The 23,451-nt window shown below is 38.3% G+C and overlaps 1 protein-coding gene across 1 annotated transcript in view; it reads left to right on the top strand.

Moving 5' to 3' along the window:
* ALK (ALK receptor tyrosine kinase) overlaps positions 1–23,451 on the top strand; it is a 1,522,063-nt gene that overhangs the window by 935,010 nt on the left and 563,602 nt on the right. Inside the window, exon 10 of the mRNA XM_044058894.1 lies at positions 21,705–21,887. Within this exon, the coding sequence (XP_043914829.1) occupies positions 21,705–21,887 (183 nt within the window). The remainder of the gene's footprint in view (positions 1–21,704; positions 21,888–23,451) is intronic.

Below are 23,451 nucleotides of genomic sequence, written 5' to 3'. Positions count from 1 at the left end.
CACAAGGAGTCTGTTGTGGCATATGTCCTAAACCTCAGGACAGGCTTTGGGAGCTCATGGTCTTGGCCCAGGAGAACCTGGCAGGAGCACAACAGCAAAAAAGGTTTGGTATGACAGGAATGCTCAAGCCTGAGAGTATGCTGTGGGACAGCAGGGTATGGTGCTCATTCCTGTCAGACACAATAAGCTGCAGCCAGCTTGGGAGGGACCCTTCAAAGTGTTAAGGAAGGTCAGTGATGTTAACTACATGGTGAACCTGCTAGGCAGGAGTCAGGGGAACAAACTGTACCATGTTAACATGATTAAGCCTTACCATAATAGGGAGGACCTGGTGCTGAGTATTTGCAGTAGATGGCAGGAGGAGTCTGAGGGTGATCTGGTGATTGATCCCTTCAATGAAGCTCAGACTGACACCTTAGTGGAAGGGTTAGCAATGTCTCAGAGGCTAGCCCCTACCCAGGTTCAAGAAATTCAAGCAGTGTTACAGGAGTTACAGGAGTATGGGGACATGTTCACTGGGAAACCTTGGTGCACCTACCTGCTATAGTGCCATGTGGATATAGGACCCCAAAGGATTATCAAGTAGGTCCCTTACAGGGTGCCTGAGTGAGTCAGACAGACTCTGAGGGAAAAGATACAAGAAATGTTGGGATTGGGGTAATCCAGGTGTCCAGCAGTCCCTGGACCTCCCAAGTGGTGTTGGTACCAAAGAAAGATGGCAGCATTAGGTACTGTGTGGACTACAAAAAACTAAATAGTCACACAGTGTCAGATGCTTATCCCATGTCTAGGACAGATGAAGCCTTAGAGCAGCTGGGTGGGGCTAAGTATCTGGCCACTATTGATCTGACTAAGGGCTACTGGCAGGTGCCCTTGACTCCCACCACTAGAGAAAGGTCAGCTTCTGTGACTCCTTTTGGATTATACGAGTTCACAAAGATGCCCTTGGGGATGAAAAATGCCCTAGCAACCTTCCAGAGGCTGGTTGATAGTATCCTAGCAGGAGCAAGAGATTATGCCCTTGCTTGCCTGGATATTATTGCTATCTACAGACATTCCTGGCATGAGCACCTTCAGCATATCAGGGAGGTCCTGGGCAGAGTGCAGTGGTCAGAGTTGAGCATTAAGCCCAGTAAGTGTCAGGTGGGTATGGCAGAGATTTCCTACCTGGGACATAGAGTAGGGAGTGATAAGATCAGGCCAGAACCTGCCAAAGTGGAACCTATTCAGGTGTGCCCCTGTTACCAAAAAGCAGGTAAGGGCATTCTTGGGGACAATGGGGTATTATAGAAAGTGTGTTCCCAATTATAGTACAATAGCTGCTCCCCTCACAGACCTGACCAGGAAAAACAGGCCATTTGGTAGTGTGGACCCTGGCCTATGAGCAGACATTCCAAAAGCTTAAAGGGGCTTTGGGAGGCCCCCCTGTGTTAGCCAGTGCAGACTACAGCAAATAATTTGTTGTGCAGGTGGATGCTTTTAACCATGGAGTGGGGCCTGTACTCAGCCAGGTTTCCGCAAAGGGAGAAGAGCACTCTGTTGTATACCTCATGTTCTACTAGCTTCCTTAGTTGTGTTGTGATACTTAACATGTTAGGTATAATCTTTGAGAAATACTAACACCTTCCAAGAAGTTACATAAAAGCTGATGTGTCTTATGATTTCCAAATCAATATGCAAATGGACCCAAGGCTAGTGATACATATTTTACATTTATCAATTTGCCTTTGTTCAGCTTCAGCCTCATTTTTTCTCCATCAGTATAGTGGCCTAATGAGCTATATATGATTCATTCTAGTAGTACACCATATATGATATTAATTTCTCTACTAAGACCTCTATGATCTGCTGTAGAAGATAATTCCAAGAGATAATATTAGTGGCCTGTTTCTGCAAAAATGGATATTAAAATAGTTTTGAAATAGTTTCATAGTTTTATACAGCTTGATGTGTTAAAAGCCTGGATTTTCATGTAACAGTAAAATATTTAGCATTAAACATGCTGAAGACAATTTCAGTATACCAGTCTGAAGCAGACAGTGATTTTTTGAACCCATTCTTTCAGAAATTGAGGGTATATACATATTCTTAACGTATCTTGTTTAATGGCTGTAGTCATAGGTTCATAGGTTGGTACTAGGCTATCGGCCCTAGGGCCTATACAAGCCTTGCCATAACAATTCCATGGCTATTTCTACCCACACTATTTACTTCCCTGGACCCCTGTCTAGCAGGGCGACTGATGTGATCCCTGGGGTGAATTTCCTTTCTCCCATCCAATCGTCAAGGTTCCTTTTGAAGAGGGCCAAAGAGGCACTCTGCTTGACATGTATGGGCAGTCTGTTCCAGACCCTGGGGAGTCCCTGGGTCAGGAGCCTATCCCTCCAGCATGTTTTGTTTATTGTGATGACAATGTTGAGATCCCTGGAGCATGGCTCTGAGGGATTGGGATTTCTTTAAGTGTAGCATGTCCAACAGCTCTGGGTTTGACATGGCCTTCTATGTTAAGCAGAGATCGCCTCTGATTAGACAATATGTGACAGAGTATAGCTGGAGTTTTTTAACGCATCTGCATTAGGTCTGTGATTCTTTTAACTAATTCTGTCCAGTAGAGCTCTTTTGAGTGTGTACCTTTAACTCCTAGTGGGCGTGGCTTCAGCATTTAAAAATTGAAGTTATCACCTTACATTTTTAACAAATACCCATTGACAGAGGTCATATATAAATACAATTCTGTTTGCTATCATGTATGCTTCAAGATAAAATTTTCCAATACCTTGTATGTAACATGGTTTTGGAATTATTAATGCAAATATGAACAGGCAATATTTGACGCCTAGAGGAGCAGTAGGGTGTAACTGCAGAAACACCTGAAGATGTCACTCAGCTGTAACGAGTTAATGAGGTATTTCTGCAGCCTTTCCAGTTGTTGCAGATGTCTTGAAAGGTACTTACCAAATGGGTGTTGTAGTCTATAATGGGTCTAATGAGGGGGTAGTACAGCGGGACAATGACCTCCTCCTTTTTTCTGGATGAAAAGTCCTTAGTGATGAGGTGTGCCTCATAGAAGGATTTCCTGACTGTTGTGGCGATCGAAGGTGAGACCACTGTCCACCTGTGTCCCTAAGTCTCTTATCACACTTTCAGTGTTTAGTGTACTGCCACCTATGTGGTAATTCAAGGGTATAGTTTTTTTCCCAAAGGGGATAACTATACATTTCTTTGCATTGAGCTTGAGCCCATGGCTCTGGCACCAAGCATCTATTTCTGTAAGGCACTTTTGTAGAGTATCCACATCATTTGGGGATTCAATCATGGCTCCCAGTTTGCAGTCATCTGTGAACTTTGTTAGCCAGAGTCCCTTAGTGTTGGTCTGTACTTCAGAGAAGTAGATGCCAAACAAGAGCGGTCCCAGGACTGAATCCTGAGGTACTCCACCTGTCACTTGTCTGGAGCTGGATTGGGAGTCAACTACTTTTACAGTGTGGGTTCTGTCAGTAAGCCAGTTGGTAACCCATCGAGTGATGTAGGGATTAATGCCCAGCTTTTAAGTTTATCTATGATTCCAGAGTGGGGTATGGTGTCAAAGGCCTTGGCGAGGTCCAGATAGGCTGTGTGGACCACCTTACCCTCGTCCATGGCTCTGGAGAATGATTTGAAGAAGTCAGTCAGGTTCAGGAGACAAGATCGGCCCTTCACGAACCCAAACTGGGTGGGATTCAGTATTTGAAGGTTGCCAATGTCTTTGTTTATAAGTTCCATGATAATACATTCCATGGCCTTGCAGATCAGGCTCGTCAGACTGATGGGGCGGTAGTTCCAGGGATCCAAAGTGGATCCCCCTTGTGGAGTAGGATAACTGTAGCTGTGCACCACTCAGTGGGCACATAGCCTGAGGTGAGGGTATAATTAAACATGACACTTAGGTGAGGTGCCAGTTCATTTTGTAGTTCATGTAGTACACAGCCCAGGATGTCATCTGGTCCCATGGATAATGTATTCTTAGCTTTGGAGAGTGCATGTTTTACCTGTGTGGCCATTATTACCGGAATTTGGCAATCTTCCGGTATTGAGATGGGCCATTTAGGGGGTGATAGGGGGGTGAAGTTGGCACTGAATCAATCTGCCAGGATATTGGCAATATCCTTGGGGTCAGTATATTTAATTCCATTCTGTTGTATCTCAGAGCAGATCTGAGCATTGCCATTTAGATTCTTGTCACAGTTATAGAATCCCTTATAGTTGTCTTTGGAATCATTGGCAATTTTATTTTCTTAACTGGCTTTGGAGGATTTTATGAGGGATCTCAGCTTCTTACTGAGGCTGGTAAGGGAGTTTTTTGCATCCTGGGATTTTCCACATTTCTACAACTGTTTCTTCCTTTTGTTTGCAAAGTTTGTTTATGGCAGGGGACCACCAGATTGGCTTCCTTTTTTTGGAGGAGAGCATCTTGGTTCTATTTGGGATGGCACCATTCATGGATGAGTGGATCTGCTCATACAGTGCCTTAGTGTAGGACTCAGCAGTCGAACTTTCAGTTCCATTCTAGATGGGTGTCATGAAGTTTGCCACTTCTGACTTGAGTAGCATGAAGTTGGCTTTGGAGAAGTTTTTATGGAGGTTTCCTTACCGAGGGGGTGGGATGTGGATGTTAAGGGTGATTAGCTTATGGTCTGACCTGACCAACGAGAGGGTGACCATTTGTGTGGAGCATCGATTTCCTATGTTGGTAATGACCAGATCTAGGATATTAGAGCCCCTGGTGGGACTATGGATTAGTTGATCCAGGGCATTGGAATTTATGAATTCCAAGAACCGTTGGGCAAAGGTGTTGATACACGAGTGTTTTCCCAGTTAATGGCAGTGTACTTGAAATCACACAGTATTAGGGTGTTTGGTTGTATCTTAATATTTTCCAGTATGTTTAGAAAGGTGTAGTGAGAATCTTCGAGCATGGTGGGGGATCTGTAGCAAGCTACAATTTGGATTGCAGTCTTAACTAGTGTTAGTTGCACCTGGAGAATTTCAGATGCATTATGTTGGGCAATTAGCCTGGTGGTGTGAATATAGGTTCATAGGTAGGTACTAGGCTATCTGCTCAAGGGCATTTATAAGCCTAGCCAGAGTGTGTCAGCTTTCGCCGCCCCATTGATTAAATAACTGAGCGTCTGTCAAGAAGAGCCAATGAAGTGATCCCAGGGGTGTATTTTCTGTTACCCATCCACTCGTCAAGAGAAACGAGTGTTAGTGAGGGGCTCTTTCTAATGTAGTTAGGAATTTTGTACCATAGCATGGGGAGTCTCTGTGCCAGGAATCTATCCCTCCAGCATGTTCTATTTATTGTTGTGGTGAGGTTTAGCTCACTACAGCGAGTGGCTCACAGTGACTTGGATTTCTTTAGGTGGAGCATGTCCATCAATTCTGAGTTGGACATGGCTTTGTAAGTCAGGCAGAGATCACCTCTGAGTAAGCGATATGTGACTGAGTACAGCTGGAGTTTTTCCAGTCGGGCTGCATAGGACATATGTTTGAGGCCAGTAATCCTCTTGGTGAGGTACTTTTGTGGTCTTTCCAGCTGTTGGAAGTGTCTTGTGAGGTACATCCCAAATGGGGCATTGTACTCTATGATGGGTCTGATGAGTGACGAGTAGAGGGGCATGATAACCTGTTTATTTCTAGATGCGAACCCTTTAGTAATTAGATGGGCTACATAGAAGGATTTCCTAATTACATTGGCAATATGACTGTCAAAGGAGAGATTACTATCTACCAGGGTCCCCAGATCTCTTATTACCTCCTCTGTATTAAGGGGGCTGCCAACAATGTGGTAATTCATGGGTGTTTTGTTTTTCCCAAATGGGATGACTATGCATTTTTTGGCATTTAGCTTGAGACCATGACTTTGACACCAGGTGTCCGTCTCAGTAAGGCCCTTTTGGAGAATGTCTGTGTCAGCCGGAGAGTCAATTATGGCTCTCAGTTTGCAGTCATTAGCGAACTTGTTTAGCCATAGTCCTCCTGTGTTTGCCTGTACTTCTGAGAAGTATATGCTGAACAGTAGGGGTCCCAGGACTGAGCCTTGTGGGACACTACTTGTGACTGGTTTAGAGTCGGACCAGGAGCCCACTATTCTTACCGTGTGAGTTGTGTCTGTAAGCCAGTTCGTCACCCATCTCGTGACATAGGGGTTTATGTTCAGGCTGGTGAGTTTTTCTATAATTCCAGAGTGGGGAATGGTGTCAAAAGCCTTAACATGGTCAAGGTAGGCTGTGTGAACTACCTTCCCCTCATCTATGGCCTTGATGACTATCTCGAAGAAGTCAACCAGGTTTAGTAGGCATGATCTGCCCTTAACAAAGCCAAAATGAGTCAGGTAAAGTGTTTGGAGGTTCCCAATGTCTTTGTTAATGAGTTCCATGATGATGCGCACCATAGCCTTGCAGACCAGGCTAGTCAGGCTTATGGGGCGATAGTTACCAGGGTCAGTTGTGGCCCCTCCTTTGTGGAGCAGAATAACCGTTGTTGTGCACCATTCTATGGGCACGTAGCCTGTGGAGAGGCTGAGGTTGAACAGTGTATTTAGGTGGGGGGTTAGTTTGTTCTGTAGTTCGTGCAAAATGCAACCTGGGACACCATCTGGCCCCATTGATGCTGTGCATTTGGCTTTTGAAAGGGCTGTTTTCACCTGTGCATCTGTGATTTTCAGGACACTACACTTTTCCGGTATTGTTGTGGCCCTTTTGGGGGTGAGAGGGGGGGTGAAGTTTGCACTGAATCTATCTGCCAGGATGTTGGCAATATCAGTGGGTTCAGTATATTTTGTGCTATTTTGCACTAGCTCAGAGCATATCTGCGACTTGCCACTTAGATTCTTGACATAGCTAAAGAAGGCTTTGTGGTTATCTTTCAAATCCTTGGCTATTTTTCTTTAGAAGTTAGCCTTGAGGATTTTATGAGGGACCTTAGTTTCTTACTGATACTGATCAGGGATGTCTTTCCTTCTTCAGATTTGCTTTTTTTCTGAATTAGTTTCCTCCTTATATTGTATAACCTGTTTATGGACCCTCCTCCACCTTTAATGTTTCGATCCTGGTTTGATGGCCGAAAAGTGAGGTAAGAGTTGCAGCCTGGTATTGCAGGGGTGCTCTCTGGAGCCTTGAACCAGGTCTCAGTTACTGCATTGATATCGATGTTCTCTATTTTTAGGAGTGCCTTGAGAGAGTGCATTTTGAGGTTTAGACTTCTAGCATTGAGTAGCATTACCTTCAGATTTTGCATGCTTGTTCCTGTTACGGTGGTGGTTTTGTCCTTTGAACTTTGCATAAAAAAGGCACTATAGGGGTGGCAAGAGCCTTGGCCAGTAACCTGAATCCCAGGGGCGACAGGTGCAGACCATCTCTGGCAAAGCATTGTGGTCTGTCGATCATGTCGTCCCAGGCAGACAGATACTGGATCCCCTTTGAATGACACCAGAAGCTTAGCCAATTGTTGAAGTCAATCATTTTGTCCTTATATTGTGGCATAATTCTGGGCAAAGGCAGGATGCTACTCAGGGCTAGGGTCATACCTGCCTGGTCCACATGATCCGAGAGCTCTTCCATGTCTCTCTTCATGTAGTCCAGGGAGGTACGTCTCAAGTCATTCACTCCAACATGGACAATGACAGAGTCATATTTGTACTTGTTGTGGAGTGACTTGAGTGCATGCATTATATGACGGATCCTGGCACCCGACAGGCAGCTGACTGTAATTTTCTCCTTGTTCAGCCTGGTGAGTGGCACATCAGTGTGCCTGACTATAGAGTCACCTATGACTAAAGTGTTAGGTACATTGTCTTCCCTTAGGGGCTGTTACTGGGTGACACATTGGTGTCGTGAGCTATGTGACACTTTGGTTATGATTGGTGCTTGTTTGCATTACAGCTTTGAAGGTCCTTGTTGCTTGGGCAGGTTACAGTTAAGGGCCTCCACATATGTGGATTTAGTGTTGCTATGTGTGGGTGTTGGTGGTGTGGGTTTAGAAGGGCTATGTGTTGCTTGAGGTGTAGTGCAGGTGTTAACCTTCGCCTCTTGACTGTCTAGCACAGTCTTGGGTGGAAAGAGCTTTGCTTCCAGCTTGGCTATGTAAGTGCATCTCTCACAGGTTGTAGTGTTGGGTGGTAGGAGGAGAGGGTTGTCTGTGTACATGAGGCAATTGCTGCATTGCCCCAGTATGCCCAGATTCATCAGGTAGACAGGAAAAATCACCGGAAGCTGACCCTTGGACATGCCTGCTTTGGTGCTTTTTTTGTAAAGTACAGGAGCTGTTTTCCCTTACCTTAGCAAGGTACTTTGCAATTATAGGCTGTTTAGTGCCTATGATTAATTTCTCCTTATTAACAAGAAGAGATGAGTGCTTGTATCAGTTTAAGGTGTCTTAGTGCTTTCCAGCAGGTATTAGAGCAAGTGTTAGTCACAGGGATGCTTAAAGGTAAGATGGAAAAAATGGTTTATCCTAAACACTGCAGTGTGCACTAGAGGAGTTAGATGTGAAAGTAGGTAACTTAAGTTTTACCTGTCTAAAAAGTTAAGTTTTAGTGGAGAGTCACTATTTTTAAAACAGCAAGATAGATTGAAAGGGGGTGGTCACTTTTGTATTTTGGTACTATGGAATACAGTAGGATGGCCAACAAATTTAAATAGTTGAAGGGGAGTGATTTCACAAAATGATAAGTTTGTGCTTACTCACACAAGCCAGTGAAAGCAGAGAGGAAATGAGATATATGGTCAAATTAACATAAGAGGCAGGCAACTAGAAAGGCTGACTCACAAGAGACAGATCTGTGGTCTTTTTTGAAGTTTTAATATGCAGTTAAATGCAGAATACAAGTAAAACACAAGGTAAAGAAAACAAATCACAGTATTCAAAATATTAAAAGCCAATAAAGTAATACAAAATGCAACAAATAAAAAGCAAACTAACCTTTCCTTCACAGCAAAGTGTAGCAGAGTCTGGGTGAGCCTTTCTAGTAAAGCTCTGAAATGTTTTATTGTACCCCTTAAATAGAAGGTTTAGTTCCAAGCTCCACCCCCTCAGATCATGTTCATATTACTCACCATTCATTCACCTCAGCTTGTTTAACAATTGCACCAAGACTCTGTTCTTTTCTCTTCCAGCTCACTTCTGTCATTAAGGCCCAAAGTTACTCTTCTTCATGCATGCATTATTGGTACTGCTTCAAGAAAAAAATACTGCAATATTCACCTACTAAACATTAACCCAGTAAAGAATTTGCATATTTCTGTAAAATACTATTAAAGTCAGATGTGTCTGAAGTAGATGACTTCATCTCAAAATTTCCTTTCACTTGCTTGACTCATAGTGAAGTACCACTGAGTTCTTGTTACTAGCTGTTTTCTTGGCCCAGTGAACTTTCTGAAATTGCCTTGAGGAGACACATGTGCTGCCTGGCTTTGAAACATTTATATTGACTCTCTGACTGCCTTTCATACAATCAGCTTTTGAAATATTCACAGAAATATTTTCCATTGAAGAAATCCATTTTACATTTGTCTTAGAAGCATTTATAGTTTATTTTGGCTGCCAGTCATAAAGAAGCCATTTGACTGAGTTTTTCTGTGCCTGTATATAGTGCATTCTCTTAACCATTCCAAGATTTTCACAAGTCACACAACCCAAGATTTTTTGGTGTGTTTTTTTATAACATGAAAATAAAGCACTTAAAATAATATTTCAGATTTTCACTGTTAGTTTTCAAATACAAGTACAGTCTGGCCCACTGTGTCAGTTTATGACTAGAAAATGGCAAGAGAGTGCATTCAGAATGATTTAAAGTAATTTGCAACATTGTGTTTTAAAAGTAGATTCTGGTAAACTGTTGCATTCTGTACTGACAACTAACTAAACCATATTTATTTATTTATTTTTTTTTGCATTGAATCATCACCCTTTTTGACAATGCAGTATTCACTGACTGCTTTGTTCTATATAAATATAGTTTTGCATTGTTAGTATTCCCAAGAGCATTTAACCTTTCTTTAGCTCTGTGGTTTCAAGTTACTTATCTTGTGGACTAAATTTATTTCCTTGCTTATACAGTTTTGTGAAATGATTCTCAGACCCACATAGCCTACAGATTTTATTATAAGCTTTGCATTTTTTCTTCCCATGACCGTAAACATATCTACTGCATACATTTTATTTCTAATTGTATAACTGCTTCTAGGTGAAATCCTAGATTGCCATGGGGTCTCACTATTTGCCTTTTTCTGAAAAAGTCCTATTTAAAAAAAAAATATGAAAACACTCAACCTTTTCCAGGTGTGGTCCATTCTATTTCATTGTTTAGCGTGTTTAAATTACTGATTCATTTCTAATCTTGTTGGCCATTAGGGAGGCAGCTCAGGCTACTAGAACAGGAAAATGTCCTGGATCATTTTATTTGGAAACCTTTATCACAATTGTGTGCTATACTTAACAGAAATAAGTCATTCTGTAGTCAGTTTTATCCGACAAGATGTTTGTTTCTAAAAGCAGGCACAGACTTACATATCTGTCCTTAATATTTCACTATAAAAGCAAGGAATTTGAGACTCTCTGTGATAGAAGTATAATTTGTACAAGTTACATTTCATAGTCTATGGGCAAGTATTGTGTTCATGTTATGAATGACCTTTTGTTGTATCAAAGAAAGCTCAGTCACTCTCAATGACACAGAAAACACATTATCAGAATGCAATCACTCTGACCAATATAGCTGACAGCATATTTTCAGACTGTTGTATTAGTCTTATATCAGTCTTCTCCATAGATAAAAGGACATAAAAGAATAATATATATCCTATGTTCCACTTACTTTTATAGCCATCTCACAGACATGGCACTCAAGTTACATATGGGGAACTTCACTTTACAATAAATCACTGCAGTTCACTCTGAAACAGATGATAAAGTTTCACTCAAGTAACATCTCAGAATAATTAATGCATTCAGCATTAAGTGCTGAACAAATGAAGAGGGTATTTCATATATACTAAAAATAACAAGAGGCTATATGAAGTTTAAAACAATGAGGCAGCATTTGTTTGAGCAGAAACACAGCCAAGTTGCTATCCACAAAACAAGAAAAGCTCCAGCAATCAAAAACAGAATCTCTTCCTTCAAATCTGTTTTGATTATAATATGGGACAAAAATATCACAGCCTGAGCCAACAGGCAACAACTGCATAATAAGACTTATGAATTATTCATGTATTTTACTTTCTAGTCTTACTTCCTGGTTTGTCAACAAAGCCAAGGAGTGGTTTAAGAGCTCTCCACCATTCAGAATTTATCTGTACTAAACAGGGAAAAATGACTTATGTGGGCAGAATAGAAGCAACATATGTATTAAAATATAATGCAGTTATAATATTGTTGTCCCACTACCACGGTATGAACACAATATTGAAGCCAGTACTAACATTTCAAATTGTTATTGTGCTATGTGCATATCACAATGGTATCTATACACAGACTTGAAAAAGGGTTTTACCCAAAAACGCTCATCGTGTATATAGGTTTTATTATTTTATTAAAGTATTTTGTTTATGTTTATTGATGTGTTTTTGCAGTTTGTATATATATATATATATATATATATATATATATATATATATATATATATACATGGAATTCTGAAAAGCTGTTGATCCCAGAAAATGGCCAATACAGCTGATTGAAAATCAGTTGATTATACATACCAGCAGTTGTTTTGTGCAAGATCACAGTGGTGTTGGGAATCTACCTTTTTCCCACTGTAGTGCAATCCTTGCAAAAACAGAAGACTTACTCTTTTGGAAATGTTTTTGATTGGCTACTGATTGACAAGTTATCAGTTCCTGTTCAATGCATTGACCTTTTGATCAGCTGTTGTGCATTCTTATATGTGCTTGCAGATGGTTCTGTCGACATCTGTTTAGTCAGCTGCTTTTGGGCAACTGAACAGATGGTCAACAGGTGTGAGAGAATCCTCAGTTCTGGGGTTTGGGAATATTCCCTTTTCCCAATTTTGTGTGATCTCAGAGTTAGTGTACTTAATTTAGAGGGAGTATGGTGCTAAAGAAAGGCTTGGCCCCCTGTAAAAAAACAATATGTTTTAATGATTTTTTTTTTTTAGTTTCAGTTTTGTATGCACTGAGGTTAATTGACTCATTTGATCGACACTCATTTTGCTGAAAAGTGTGAAATGATGTAGAAAATGACAGCTGGCATAGTTTTGGAGGATAGGAACTGCAATGTAAAGTAAAGCTGATCAGTATGTTTACCATGATAATTCCCTCTGTTATGCTGCTCTGCCATGTCTAGAAATGTAAGTATTTGTACCAGCAGTGATTCAGCATGTAAGGAGCATTCTTTTTTTCTCCATGGGTGTGTGACTATGGAGTTAGTTTATTTGTTTTAGGGGATTATGAAAGCAAAGCCCCCCCCCCCCCATACTGGGTGATGCAAGGGGGCTTGCCCCTTGCCAAAAAACTTTTAGTGTGTATGAATCTGTCAATGAAATTAGTGTTGATTTAAATGTAGTGTAAATCAAATGAGTTTTAGATTAAATAAACCTCTTTTTTCTTGTTGATTAAGTGAAATGGTGAAGTATTTAAATATAATTGTATATATGTACAGACATCAGATGTATGAAGGCTTGCTTCCATGTCAGGAGGTATTCATGGGTTTGTGACAATGGGAATATGCCTGTCAACTTCCTTAGGTTTTAGATGTTTTGGGATTGAATAATTGTACATCAATTAAACTAGACATGATTTTTCATAGTGGCCTCCATTTTCTTGGCTTCTACTGTAAAAGATCAAAAGCTAATTGCCTGTGAATCTCTTTCTTGATTGTAAATCCCTAGAAATGCTTGTGACATGCAAACTAATGAGATAACTTAAAACAGGTGTTTTATTCGGGGGGGGGCTCAACTTTACCTCACATTACTGCAGATCTATATACCAACTTCGAAGTCACACAACAGTATAGGAAAGACACCCTTCCGAAACCAGTACACAGCTGTCTCAACCAGATGCAGGTTTTACTCTGACATGAGGAAACAAGTTTATTTTCTAGTTTACTTCCATTTGTTCTATGCCTCTTGTAGAACTTTTTCCCTGATAAAGGCCTCAGGACCACTGTGACATAGCCAATAGTGCAATATAATGAAAAATCAGTAAGCAAGGAGAGACACCTAGACATGATTTTGACTTGCTTAAAGGCGGAATTTCTTGTGTGTTTTTTTTTCTATGCGCATTGTTAGTACAAGGTATAGTTTTCTCATTTCCTTATTGTTCACTAATTATTTTAATAATGTATTTTGGTTCAAAATACATGAACATTTGTAAACTCTGAAGTTTATGAATCCCAAAAACAGATAAAATACTTTATACATTTTTATAAAAAAAGTATTCTCAGTTTGAGCAGCCTTGTAAAAAGAAACTGGGGGGTGGCAGGTTTCAGAACTGCTGGTCTTACTTTAATGAGTTATTTGCGGAGAATACAGTGTTACTTGATTGCTGAAGTACATGTGTTTAGAGCATTTGTGCCCTTAGGTGATGGGGTTTCAAGACAATATGTAGAAACATGGATGCTTAAAACACACAGATTTTGGTATTATGTAGTAAACCCCATGCATTGTACAGAAGTAGCATGTATGTCTACTATACTAAAGCAATATTAGATATTCCTATATCATTAACTGCAATGCCCCACCTGCAGTGGTATTATAACAGGCCCCATCCAGAGTAGCAGTGCAGTGGATAATGAAAGGTAGGACACTTATATGAACAGCAGTAAATTATGCAGACTAATGAGAAGCAAGAAAAACTTATACCTAATGTACAGTTGTGTACCAACAGGGTGCAAAAAAAGAGCCATACTGCTCAAGAGGTCAGTGCAACACTCATAAGTATAGGGAAAGTGCTCTGCTCGCATATTAAATGAGGAACCTTCGGGCAGTGGCAATGATAACATGAGGATTTACTGGTAATAATAATTCAGCTCACTAAGAGTAAACGTTGAACTCTCAGTTAGTCTCATCATACTTCTGCAGAGGATTCCTGAAATGGCCGTTATAATTTTATAGGCATCATGGTGGAGCATCATTGACTAGCACTGAGTATAGCTTCTTGTTTTTTTTTTGCTAAAGGACATAATAAATGGGCTGAGAAGGGGCAAATGACAAAACGCTGCGGTACTGCAGCAATGCAGTTATGTAGGTAAGTATAGTGATGTGTGAGCATCTTAATACTTACTTTTGGGAGGGGCCAAATGGAGAGATGATAAGTCAGCAAGCAAAGGAGAGTAGTATTTCTGGAATTTAATATTTATCCTCAAGTCTTGGTGAATACCTTCATGAGGTGAACTCTGTTTTTCACAAAATCTCAACAAGACGACAGTGATCTATAGACTGTATTTCATATAGCATATATCATAGATAGAAGTAGGTTAACAAAGGTGCACAAGACCCAGGGTAAAACCCAGGAATGGAAAAAATGACAGGGTAGAATGCTCAAAATATGAAAACATCCCTACAGTGTGACTGGGCCAGGCCCAGGAAGAAGATGATGGCTCCCCTGTTGTAGAAGATAGGAGAAGTTCACAAAAAAAAAATCACAAAAAACTGATAGGCTAAAAAAAAAAGCCATTGAGATGACAGAGTGGAAAAAGAAGTCACTAAGTATGAAAATATAAAGAAAAAATCTAGAAAAACTAGAGATTTTTGAAAGGTATAAAAAATAAATATGAACATGGGAAAGAAAGTGAGATCGGATATGGTGCAATATTTATGCAAAGGAGAAAGCCATATTAATCAATACAAAAAAAGCAGCTCCAAAGATATTTAAAGAAAAATACAGGCAAAGGCGTCCAGATATGGACAATTTCACAATGCAAAAAATAAGATCACAAAGAGGGAATATAGAACATAAGATTAGTAAAGTAGAAGTTAAACAATAGAAGTTGAAGTTATAGAACAGCTGCAAAGTGAAGGGTTTAGTGTAGAAAGTCTAACACAAGTTATATCACAGCATGATTGAACAACAAGTCCTCCAAGTAAGGACAAACAGGAGGAGCAGGAGACATCTGAAGAAGAAATATGGACATGATAAAGAAAAAAAGATTTAATATGGTGCGATATTTATGCAAAAAAGAAAGCAAAACTAATCGATACAAAAAGAGCAGCACCAAAGATATTTGAAGAGATATACAGGCAAAGGCATTCAGATATGGACAATTCTACAATACAAAAAAAAAGACAAAGAGGAAAAGTAGAAAAGAGGATTAGTAATAGAGACGTTAAAGAAATAGAAACTGAGGTTATGGGTTACCTGTGAAGTGAAGGATTTAGTGTAGAAAATCTAACTCTGATAACATCACAGCAGGACAGAGCACTGAATCCCCAAATTAAGAGAAAAACAGTGGAGTGGGAAACATCTGATCAGTTGCCATATGAACATAATAAAACCAAGTAAGAAGCTCAGGAAGGAGAAGAGATGCTGGTGTTCAAAACAAATTACGCTTCCACAATCAATGAACGCTTTATTAACCATCCGCGTTTTCGTCCTACAATGGACTTCATCAGATATAAAAACCATATTAAAACCTTCCTTTATATACATTAATGATTCAACCCTAAACAATCATTTAATACCATTCATTTTGAATTAACAAATGAACTTCCATGATTCATTAGACGGAACTAGTTAAACTTTGTTCATGAAGTACTTGCAATCAAGAATAATAAAAATCATTTACATTAAATAATCATTGTTCAAAAACTTGTTTTAAAAAAACTTGCTCAAACTATTTATAAAATTATTATTGTGGTTTGGAATAGTATAAAAATCATGCACTGTTCAGTTTGTATTGTTCACTTGAAAGTTAAGTATATTCCATAAAAGCTTAAGTATATAGCTTACTACTGGGGAATAGTGCCATCTGCTGGTCATGTTTCATTCCAGCTTCTATAGTTATATTCTAGCTGCTTTTAGTCTTAACAGTGGTAAAATGGATATATATTCATTTAGGCCAGGGGCTTTATTGGCTTCTAAGGCTAATTGCCACCATAATTCCTTGTAGCTGATGTTCTCCTCCCAGAGACCACCTCTAATAACTTTTTTAACTTGGTCTAACACAAAGAATTTAAATTCATTTTCTTTACATAATAGTGAATGTCTATAGAGTGCATTGGTTTCTTTGCATTTACTAATCTCATACATGTGTTCATAGATCCTCTTTTTTAAGGATCTTTCGGTTTTACCTACGTAGTAAGATGAACATTTTTTACATAATGCCAGATAAACCAAACCTCTAGACTCACAATTAAAATAGCCTTTATTGTTCAGCCATAATTCCCTGCTCTCTAAATAAATTTTCTCTTGATTTATTATAAAACCACATTGTCTGCATTTTCCACATTTATAGGTACCTACCTTTTCTGAATTATCTCTATCCCCTTTTCTGTATTTCCCTACCTTTCCTGTCTCTAACATATGTTTTATATTAACAGAATTCTTAAACACTACCCTTAGTTTTGACTCAGGCAGTCCTTCTAAATCCGTTAGGATTTTGAATTTTTCCCACTCTTTTTGGAATAATTCTTTCACTTTCTTGTTCAAGGCGTTGTATTCTAGGACAAGTGCTTGTTGGTAGTTTTCATTCATTAGTACCCCATTAATTTTAACATTCTGTAAATTTTCCTTCTCACCTATAATAGGTTTAAATCTTCCCCTTCTCCCATTTATAACTTCTGACCTTAATTCCCTAATAAATTGTTTGGGGTATCCCCTATCAAGAAACATCTGTTCTAATTTATCACATTCCTTAGTGAAGTCTTCGTCGGAGCTTGTCATCCTTGATCCCCTGACGAACTGTCCTTTCACTAAGTTCCTCTTACAAAAAATAGGATGTCCGCTGTCAAAATGAAGGAATGAATTAACATATGTTTCTTTTCTGTATACCCTGGTCTCAAGGGAGTTGTTTTTTTTAAGTTTTTCTATATCCAAATATGCAATACTATTATTGGATGTATTATATGTAAATCTAAGAAAATCCGTTGTTTGACCAATATATTCAATAAATTCAACTAATTTGTCATGACCCCCGTCCAAAAAATTATTATGTCGTCTAAGAATCTTTTATACAATTTGCAGTGTTCTGTATAATCTGAATGAAATATAAACCTTTCTTCCCAGTTGCAAGAACTAAGTTAGCAAAAGTAGGTGCACAGGCTGCACCCATTGCCACTCCCTGGGTTTGTTGGAAAAATTCACCATTATGAACTAAAAAGTTGTTTTTTAGTATTAAGTCCATTAAGCCTGTGCACGCTACTTTATCCTCAAATGTTAGATTTTTATCATTGAATACTTCCTCTTCGAACATTCTAATGCCTTTTTCATATGGTATAGACCCAAATAAGTCCACCACATCTATTGTCACAAACAACAAATCTTTGTCAAACAATTCTGGGGTTAGCTCTCTTAGTAAATCCCAGGAGTCTCTTAAGATTGCTTTTTTATTTTTCCATATGTGTTTTGTTTTTACATCCACAAAACTTGCCATGGGTGTAGTTTTCGAGCCTTCTGCTGCCACAGTGGGTCTGAAGGGGGGGGGGGGTTTCGCTGTTCTTGTATATTTTCGGTATGCCGAAAATAACAGGTATCTTGGGTTTGTTGGTTTTCAAGAAGGAAAACATTTTACCATCAATGACGTTTTCAAGAACCATGTCTTCCAATACCATATCTATCTTTCTGTAAGCTAGATTAATCTCATGTCTAGAGACAAGTCTATACTTAATTTCATCCATCAATATCTCATTCATTTTTCCTTCGTATTCCATCACATCCATGATAACCCCCCCCCCCACCCTTGTCAGGCTTCATAACTCTAATTCCTTCATTATGTCTTAGTTCTTCCAATGTCTTTTTTTCCCCAGTTCTAAGTTATTCTTATACTTAACCTTTTTGTCTGCTCTTTTAATAAATTCTTAAGTTGTGCGTGAATGGGTGGGTTAAATATTGATTTGTTCTTTAGTATTCTTTGATCTTCTGTTACATATATATTGTTTCTGTCTATACCATATTCCTCCTTCCTAAATAATAATTCCAAGTTCATTTTTCTTAGGAAGAGTTTTATATCCAATAATGTTTGAACCCTGTTCCCTTTAACTAATGGGATAAATTTAAAACCCTTTTCTAAAAGGGAAAAATGTTCACAATTAAGTTCTATATTGCTAAAGTTGTATATAGTAAATCCATCCATTGTATGTTTGTTACCCAATTTTTCAATGACCTTAGTCAGTTTTGGTGGGTCACAGGTCGAGGAGTTTAATGTGTGTATCTCCCCCTTCCTCTTATCCCCCCTCTCCTGTAAAAATTTCCTTGGTCTCTAACTTTTGAATAGTCTTCACTATCTTGTCTCTCGAGTGGTGGAAAATCAGTGTCATAATCATAATGGAATATATCCATATGGGGCTCTTTATATTTTGTTCCTGCATTGTGTCCTCCTGCCCCTTTATTTTTGTTGTTAAAGCTTTTATAGGAAGGATATCTACTACTAGTTGGTTTTGGATAACTTACATCATTCTCATATTCCGTAATATCCCTTCTTAACTTGTCCATTTTCCTTTTTACTAACTCCCTACATTTCTGGTCTATCTCTCCCTTCAATTCAAAATATTTTTGCCTTTCCTCTTTTATTCCAAAAATTAGATCTTCCTTTATATGTGTATCTAAATCATTTATTTGTTCATGAATGCTTTCTAAATTCCTGTTATTTTCATCAATAATGCATTTCACTATTTCCAAGCCACAGTTATTAAAAACTTTAACCAGTTCACTGTGAAAGATTGACCCTATTTGTACATTATTAGGGTACTTCCATGTATGTAGTCCCTTAGGGACTATATTGCGAGACAAACATTTTTTAAGTACCCATTTTCAATAACTATTGATTTATATTTGAACATCAGTTTAGAAGCATTTTCAATCTTCTTGCAAAAAGAGTCACTATTGGTAGCCTGTCGATGGTTTCCATCATTTAACTTAAAGTTGTATTGTTCTTTAAGCCAGTAAACCATCTCGTTGGTATTGAAAATAGGAACAGTACCTTGTTGTGAACGCCCCTGCGTTTCTGTCTCTACATTGAAAATGTCCACAGTATCTTCATTTTCTTCCTCCTGGAAGAGACCTGGTGTGGCTGCTGGGTCGAAGGTAAAACCATTCGGTTCGTCTCCATCCTCTATCGCTTGCCATATGAACATACTTTGAAGCCTTCCACAGGAAACCAGTAGAAAAGTTCATTTAGAGTTCCACAGCAAGGGAAGGAACAGGAAACTGTGGCAACTTTGGCTCAGTCAATGTTGTCGAGTCGTAAGCCAGTGAGTTCCCATATGAAAGAGCAATGGATGACACAGGATGAAAGTGAAGAGAACATGGCACAGGAAGATCCTCTGGAACTTTCTATAGAATGCCCACAGGAAACGGAGAACAAAGAATGTGCCCTCAGTTTAGATGAAAATGATCTAAGATAAGAGTTGATTAATTTAATAGAGATGGGCAGACATATTAAGACCAATGAAAGAAAAAGACTACAGAAATAAAATCCAAAAGTTAGACGTTTGATAAAACAAATGAACACAGTAATTAGGACTGTTCATAGAGATTCATGTGATATAACAGAAGTATATAGGATATATTACTGTGCAGCTCAATTAGTAACAGATAAAGGCTTACCACAAAAACACAGGACAGTAAGGGAAAGGAAGGGGAGAAATCAAATGCCATCGTGGAAGATTTGAATAGAGAAGATTATAAAGCAATTTAGACAAAAAGTGTCACTGTTAGAAGAGTATAGAAGAGGGAACAGATCAACAAAAATACTCAGAAAGATAGATAAAAGCAATATGCAGTATCAGAACAGACCAGTACCTGTACAATATTGCAAATAATAAACTAAAATAGCAGCACAGGCAGAGAAACGTAGAAGATATGCAGCTAAATATAAAGGAAAACTTTAACATAAGCAACTTATTGATGGCCTAAAAAAGCTTTATAGAGAATTGGGAAATAAGCAAAAGGAACTGAAACACCACCAAAAAAGAAGAAATAGATATTTTTGTGGTACACAACAAAGATGCTAAAGGGATAGCAGAAGCAAACGATAGAATAAGAAGTTCAAATGTACAGGATATGAAATGGGATGAAGCAACGGCCAGAGGGGTTTATAACAAGTTAGCAAAAGATCCTAATTGAAAAACCCACAGGCCCAAATGCAGTACCTAATTTCTGGCTGAAAGTATTAACATCTTTACATGAAGATTTAGCCATGAGTAAGAACTATTTATATGCTTACCCCGAACAGACACCATCCCGGTGAACAACTGGAAAAACAATACTCCTACGTAAGAGTGAACCTGCAAGCTATCCAAAAACTATAGACCAATAACTTGCCTTCTGTCGATGTATAAAATATACACTGGAATTGATGCTGGCAGAGCTTATAGTCATTTAGAAGAAAACTCAATCATGGCAGTATAACAAAAAGTAACAAAAGAAAGTCATATGGAACAAATTGTCATTTGTTGTTATACAAAGTCATAGTTGAGTACTGTAAAACAAGGGGAAGAATCTACATTTGGCATGGAAAGACTACAAAAAAGCATTTGACAGTAAAAATGTATAGGATACACCCTACACTGATAGATTACATTACAGAGACCATGAAACAGTAACCACTTTGCAGTTGATTCCAGAATAAAAATTCAAAGGGGGATGCTCCAGGGTAACTCTTTGTTACCACTGCTGTTTTGTCTTGCCCTTAACCCATTAAACTGTCTAATTTTGTCTTGCGCTTAACCCATTAACCTGTCTACTTAACAGATTAGGTCATGGCTACAATTTGGCTCCCAGAAAACAACAAAGTGTAAAGACTTCTCATCTTCTTTTTGCGAATGGTTTAAAACTGCATAGATCATCAGACAAGGAACTGAAAGAACATCTGAAAGTTGTCAAAACTTTTCAGATGATATAAGAATGCCATTTGGTCTTGATAGTACATGCGCCAAAGCAAACTTTAAAATAGGAAAGCTACAGCACCAAGAACACACCAGTTTGGGACAGAAAAGTGATATAAAATAATTTGAGCAAGAGGGAGTGTATAAATATTTGGGAATTGATGAAGGAATGGCAATAAAACATGAACAAATGCAAATAAAACTTAGTAAGGAATATTTTTACACAAGCGCATACTCGCACAATGAGAGATGGAGACATAGATAAAACTAGCAGGGTGAAACTGTCCCTAAAAAAGCTTTTACATCTAGTCATCAGGGTAACTCCTCAGCTTACCCAGAAATAGACTCTGGAGATACTAGGGGAACAGACCTGGAAATTCCATTGGCTAGATGTCAGTCAAAGACAAAGTGGTTAAAATAAACTAAAAAAACTATGTATTATTAAATGGTTATAAATGGGATGGAAAGCATATATCAGAAATACTTAAAAATGCTATGTTATGTACATGTCTAAACATGATATTTATAGATAACAGTCCTGAATTGAACATTTTTGTCATGTTGGCTCCATGTTTTTCTTTATCCCAGGCTTCTATTACATTGCATTTCACATAGTTTGCATATTTGTTTCTAATCTTTCATTTTCATATCTGTGTATGTGTAGGAGGAGGAGGCGGCTGGAATGACAGCACAACACTGCTTCATGCTGGAAAGTCCTTACTGGAGGGTGCTGCAGGTGGAGAATCCTGTCCTCAAGCCATGAATAAGTGGGGCTGGACAACTCCTGGTGGATTTGGAGGAGGAGGAGGAGGATGTTCTGCAGGTGGAGGCGGTGGAGGTTACATAGGTAAACCACTGGTTAAATGCTGTACAGCTATACCTAATACGCAAGCCATTGCCTTTGGCTTTATTGTTTTTTAAACTTGTATTTTTTCACTCATTTCCTTTTTAAATACATTGAAGATAACATCCTTTTTACAGTAAGCATAAAATCTGGAATCCAATATATTGGTTAATTTATCTAAAGATATGTGCTCTGTTTAGGAGATCACATACCAAAGGACTTAACCTGACAGACATGGTTATTTACTTTCATGCTCCCTGAAATAAATCATCCTGAGAATCAAAGCTGCAACATAAAAATAGCAAAACAGTATTTAATTTTCCCCACTCATAGACATATCCTGTAGTTCGTATGTGCCAATAGGGTTCTGGAACCAGCAGTGTTTGATAAGCTGGAGTTAATCTTCAACAATAATTTGCTGTATTTTTGATCATTTCCTATTCAAAAATAAAGGTAATTTGCACCCAATGTATTTTTAGTTTATATAGGTGTAAACAACTGTATCATGTACATGGCATGTAGAAAATATTTAACTTATATGACAGTGTCAACTAACTCAGAGCTATTTTGTGTGTATGTAAACATTTAGTAGTGTAACATTATCAACTGACCACTGAGCTTGATAGTGAGTCTTGTGTTGGTGCTATCATATCAAAATTAGAGCAACTGTTCAAGGCAGGACAGCCATATTCCAACATTGCCCCAATTCTGTTAGTCATGTTCAAGTAACTATGGTCTCTATCCTTTACATGCCCTTACTAGTGTAAATCATGATATCAGTAAGGTTTCGAGAAAAGGTTCTAAATGTGTGTATGAATGCAATAAGGTTTGTTTTCTGGACTGAAAATTGGTTTATTATCTACTATTAAATGATGTGTACACTTCTACCATGTTTCATTAAAAAAAAACAACAACAATTCAAACAATAAAACAAATTATTTACAAAAAGTCCATAACAAGAGATTCTTTTATATCCTAACCTACTAATACTTTTCCAATCAGTCATTTAGTTTTTGAAAGGATATGTACTAATGAGTGACATTTATAGTTCTTATTTTTATAGTTGACAGTTCTACATGCAGACTTAGCTAAATGAACAAATTCAGTAAAAGAAAGGGTAGATATACATTTCCAATTTTTAGTAAGGACTTTCCTAGGTATAGCTAGAATAGACTAAAGAAGAGGTATTTGTGAGGCTGGTACAGAATCTGGGATTGAGGCATTTAATAATATCAAAGAATCAGTAATAATGCAATTACCCAACCACAATGCTTGAGAAAAGTTTCTAAAGTCTATCCAAAAAGAAGATACCATATTACACTTTATTATCATGCAAACCCAATCTGCATCAAAAACCTCACTATATCTCAACAATCTATTTTTTTTGATTTATATATTAATGCAACTTTATGAGGTGTTAAAACGTTTTATGTGGAAACTGCCATGTATACATTTTCCAATAAAGTGAAGATGTCAGTTTTTCTGCAGATTTTAAGAATATTTTTATTTACTTCTGAAAAGACTTCATTATTAATTTTTTGTTGAGTAAATCCAAATTGACAAATCA

Source organism: Protopterus annectens, chromosome 1.part2 (genome assembly GCF_019279795.1).
Source record: "Protopterus annectens isolate FY-2018-M chromosome 1.part2, PAN1.0, whole genome shotgun sequence".
NCBI classification, from domain to species: Eukaryota; Metazoa; Chordata; order Ceratodontiformes; family Protopteridae; genus Protopterus; species Protopterus annectens.
The sequence above is the reverse complement of the archived record's forward strand: the minus strand, read 5'-3'. Positions and strand labels throughout refer to the sequence as shown.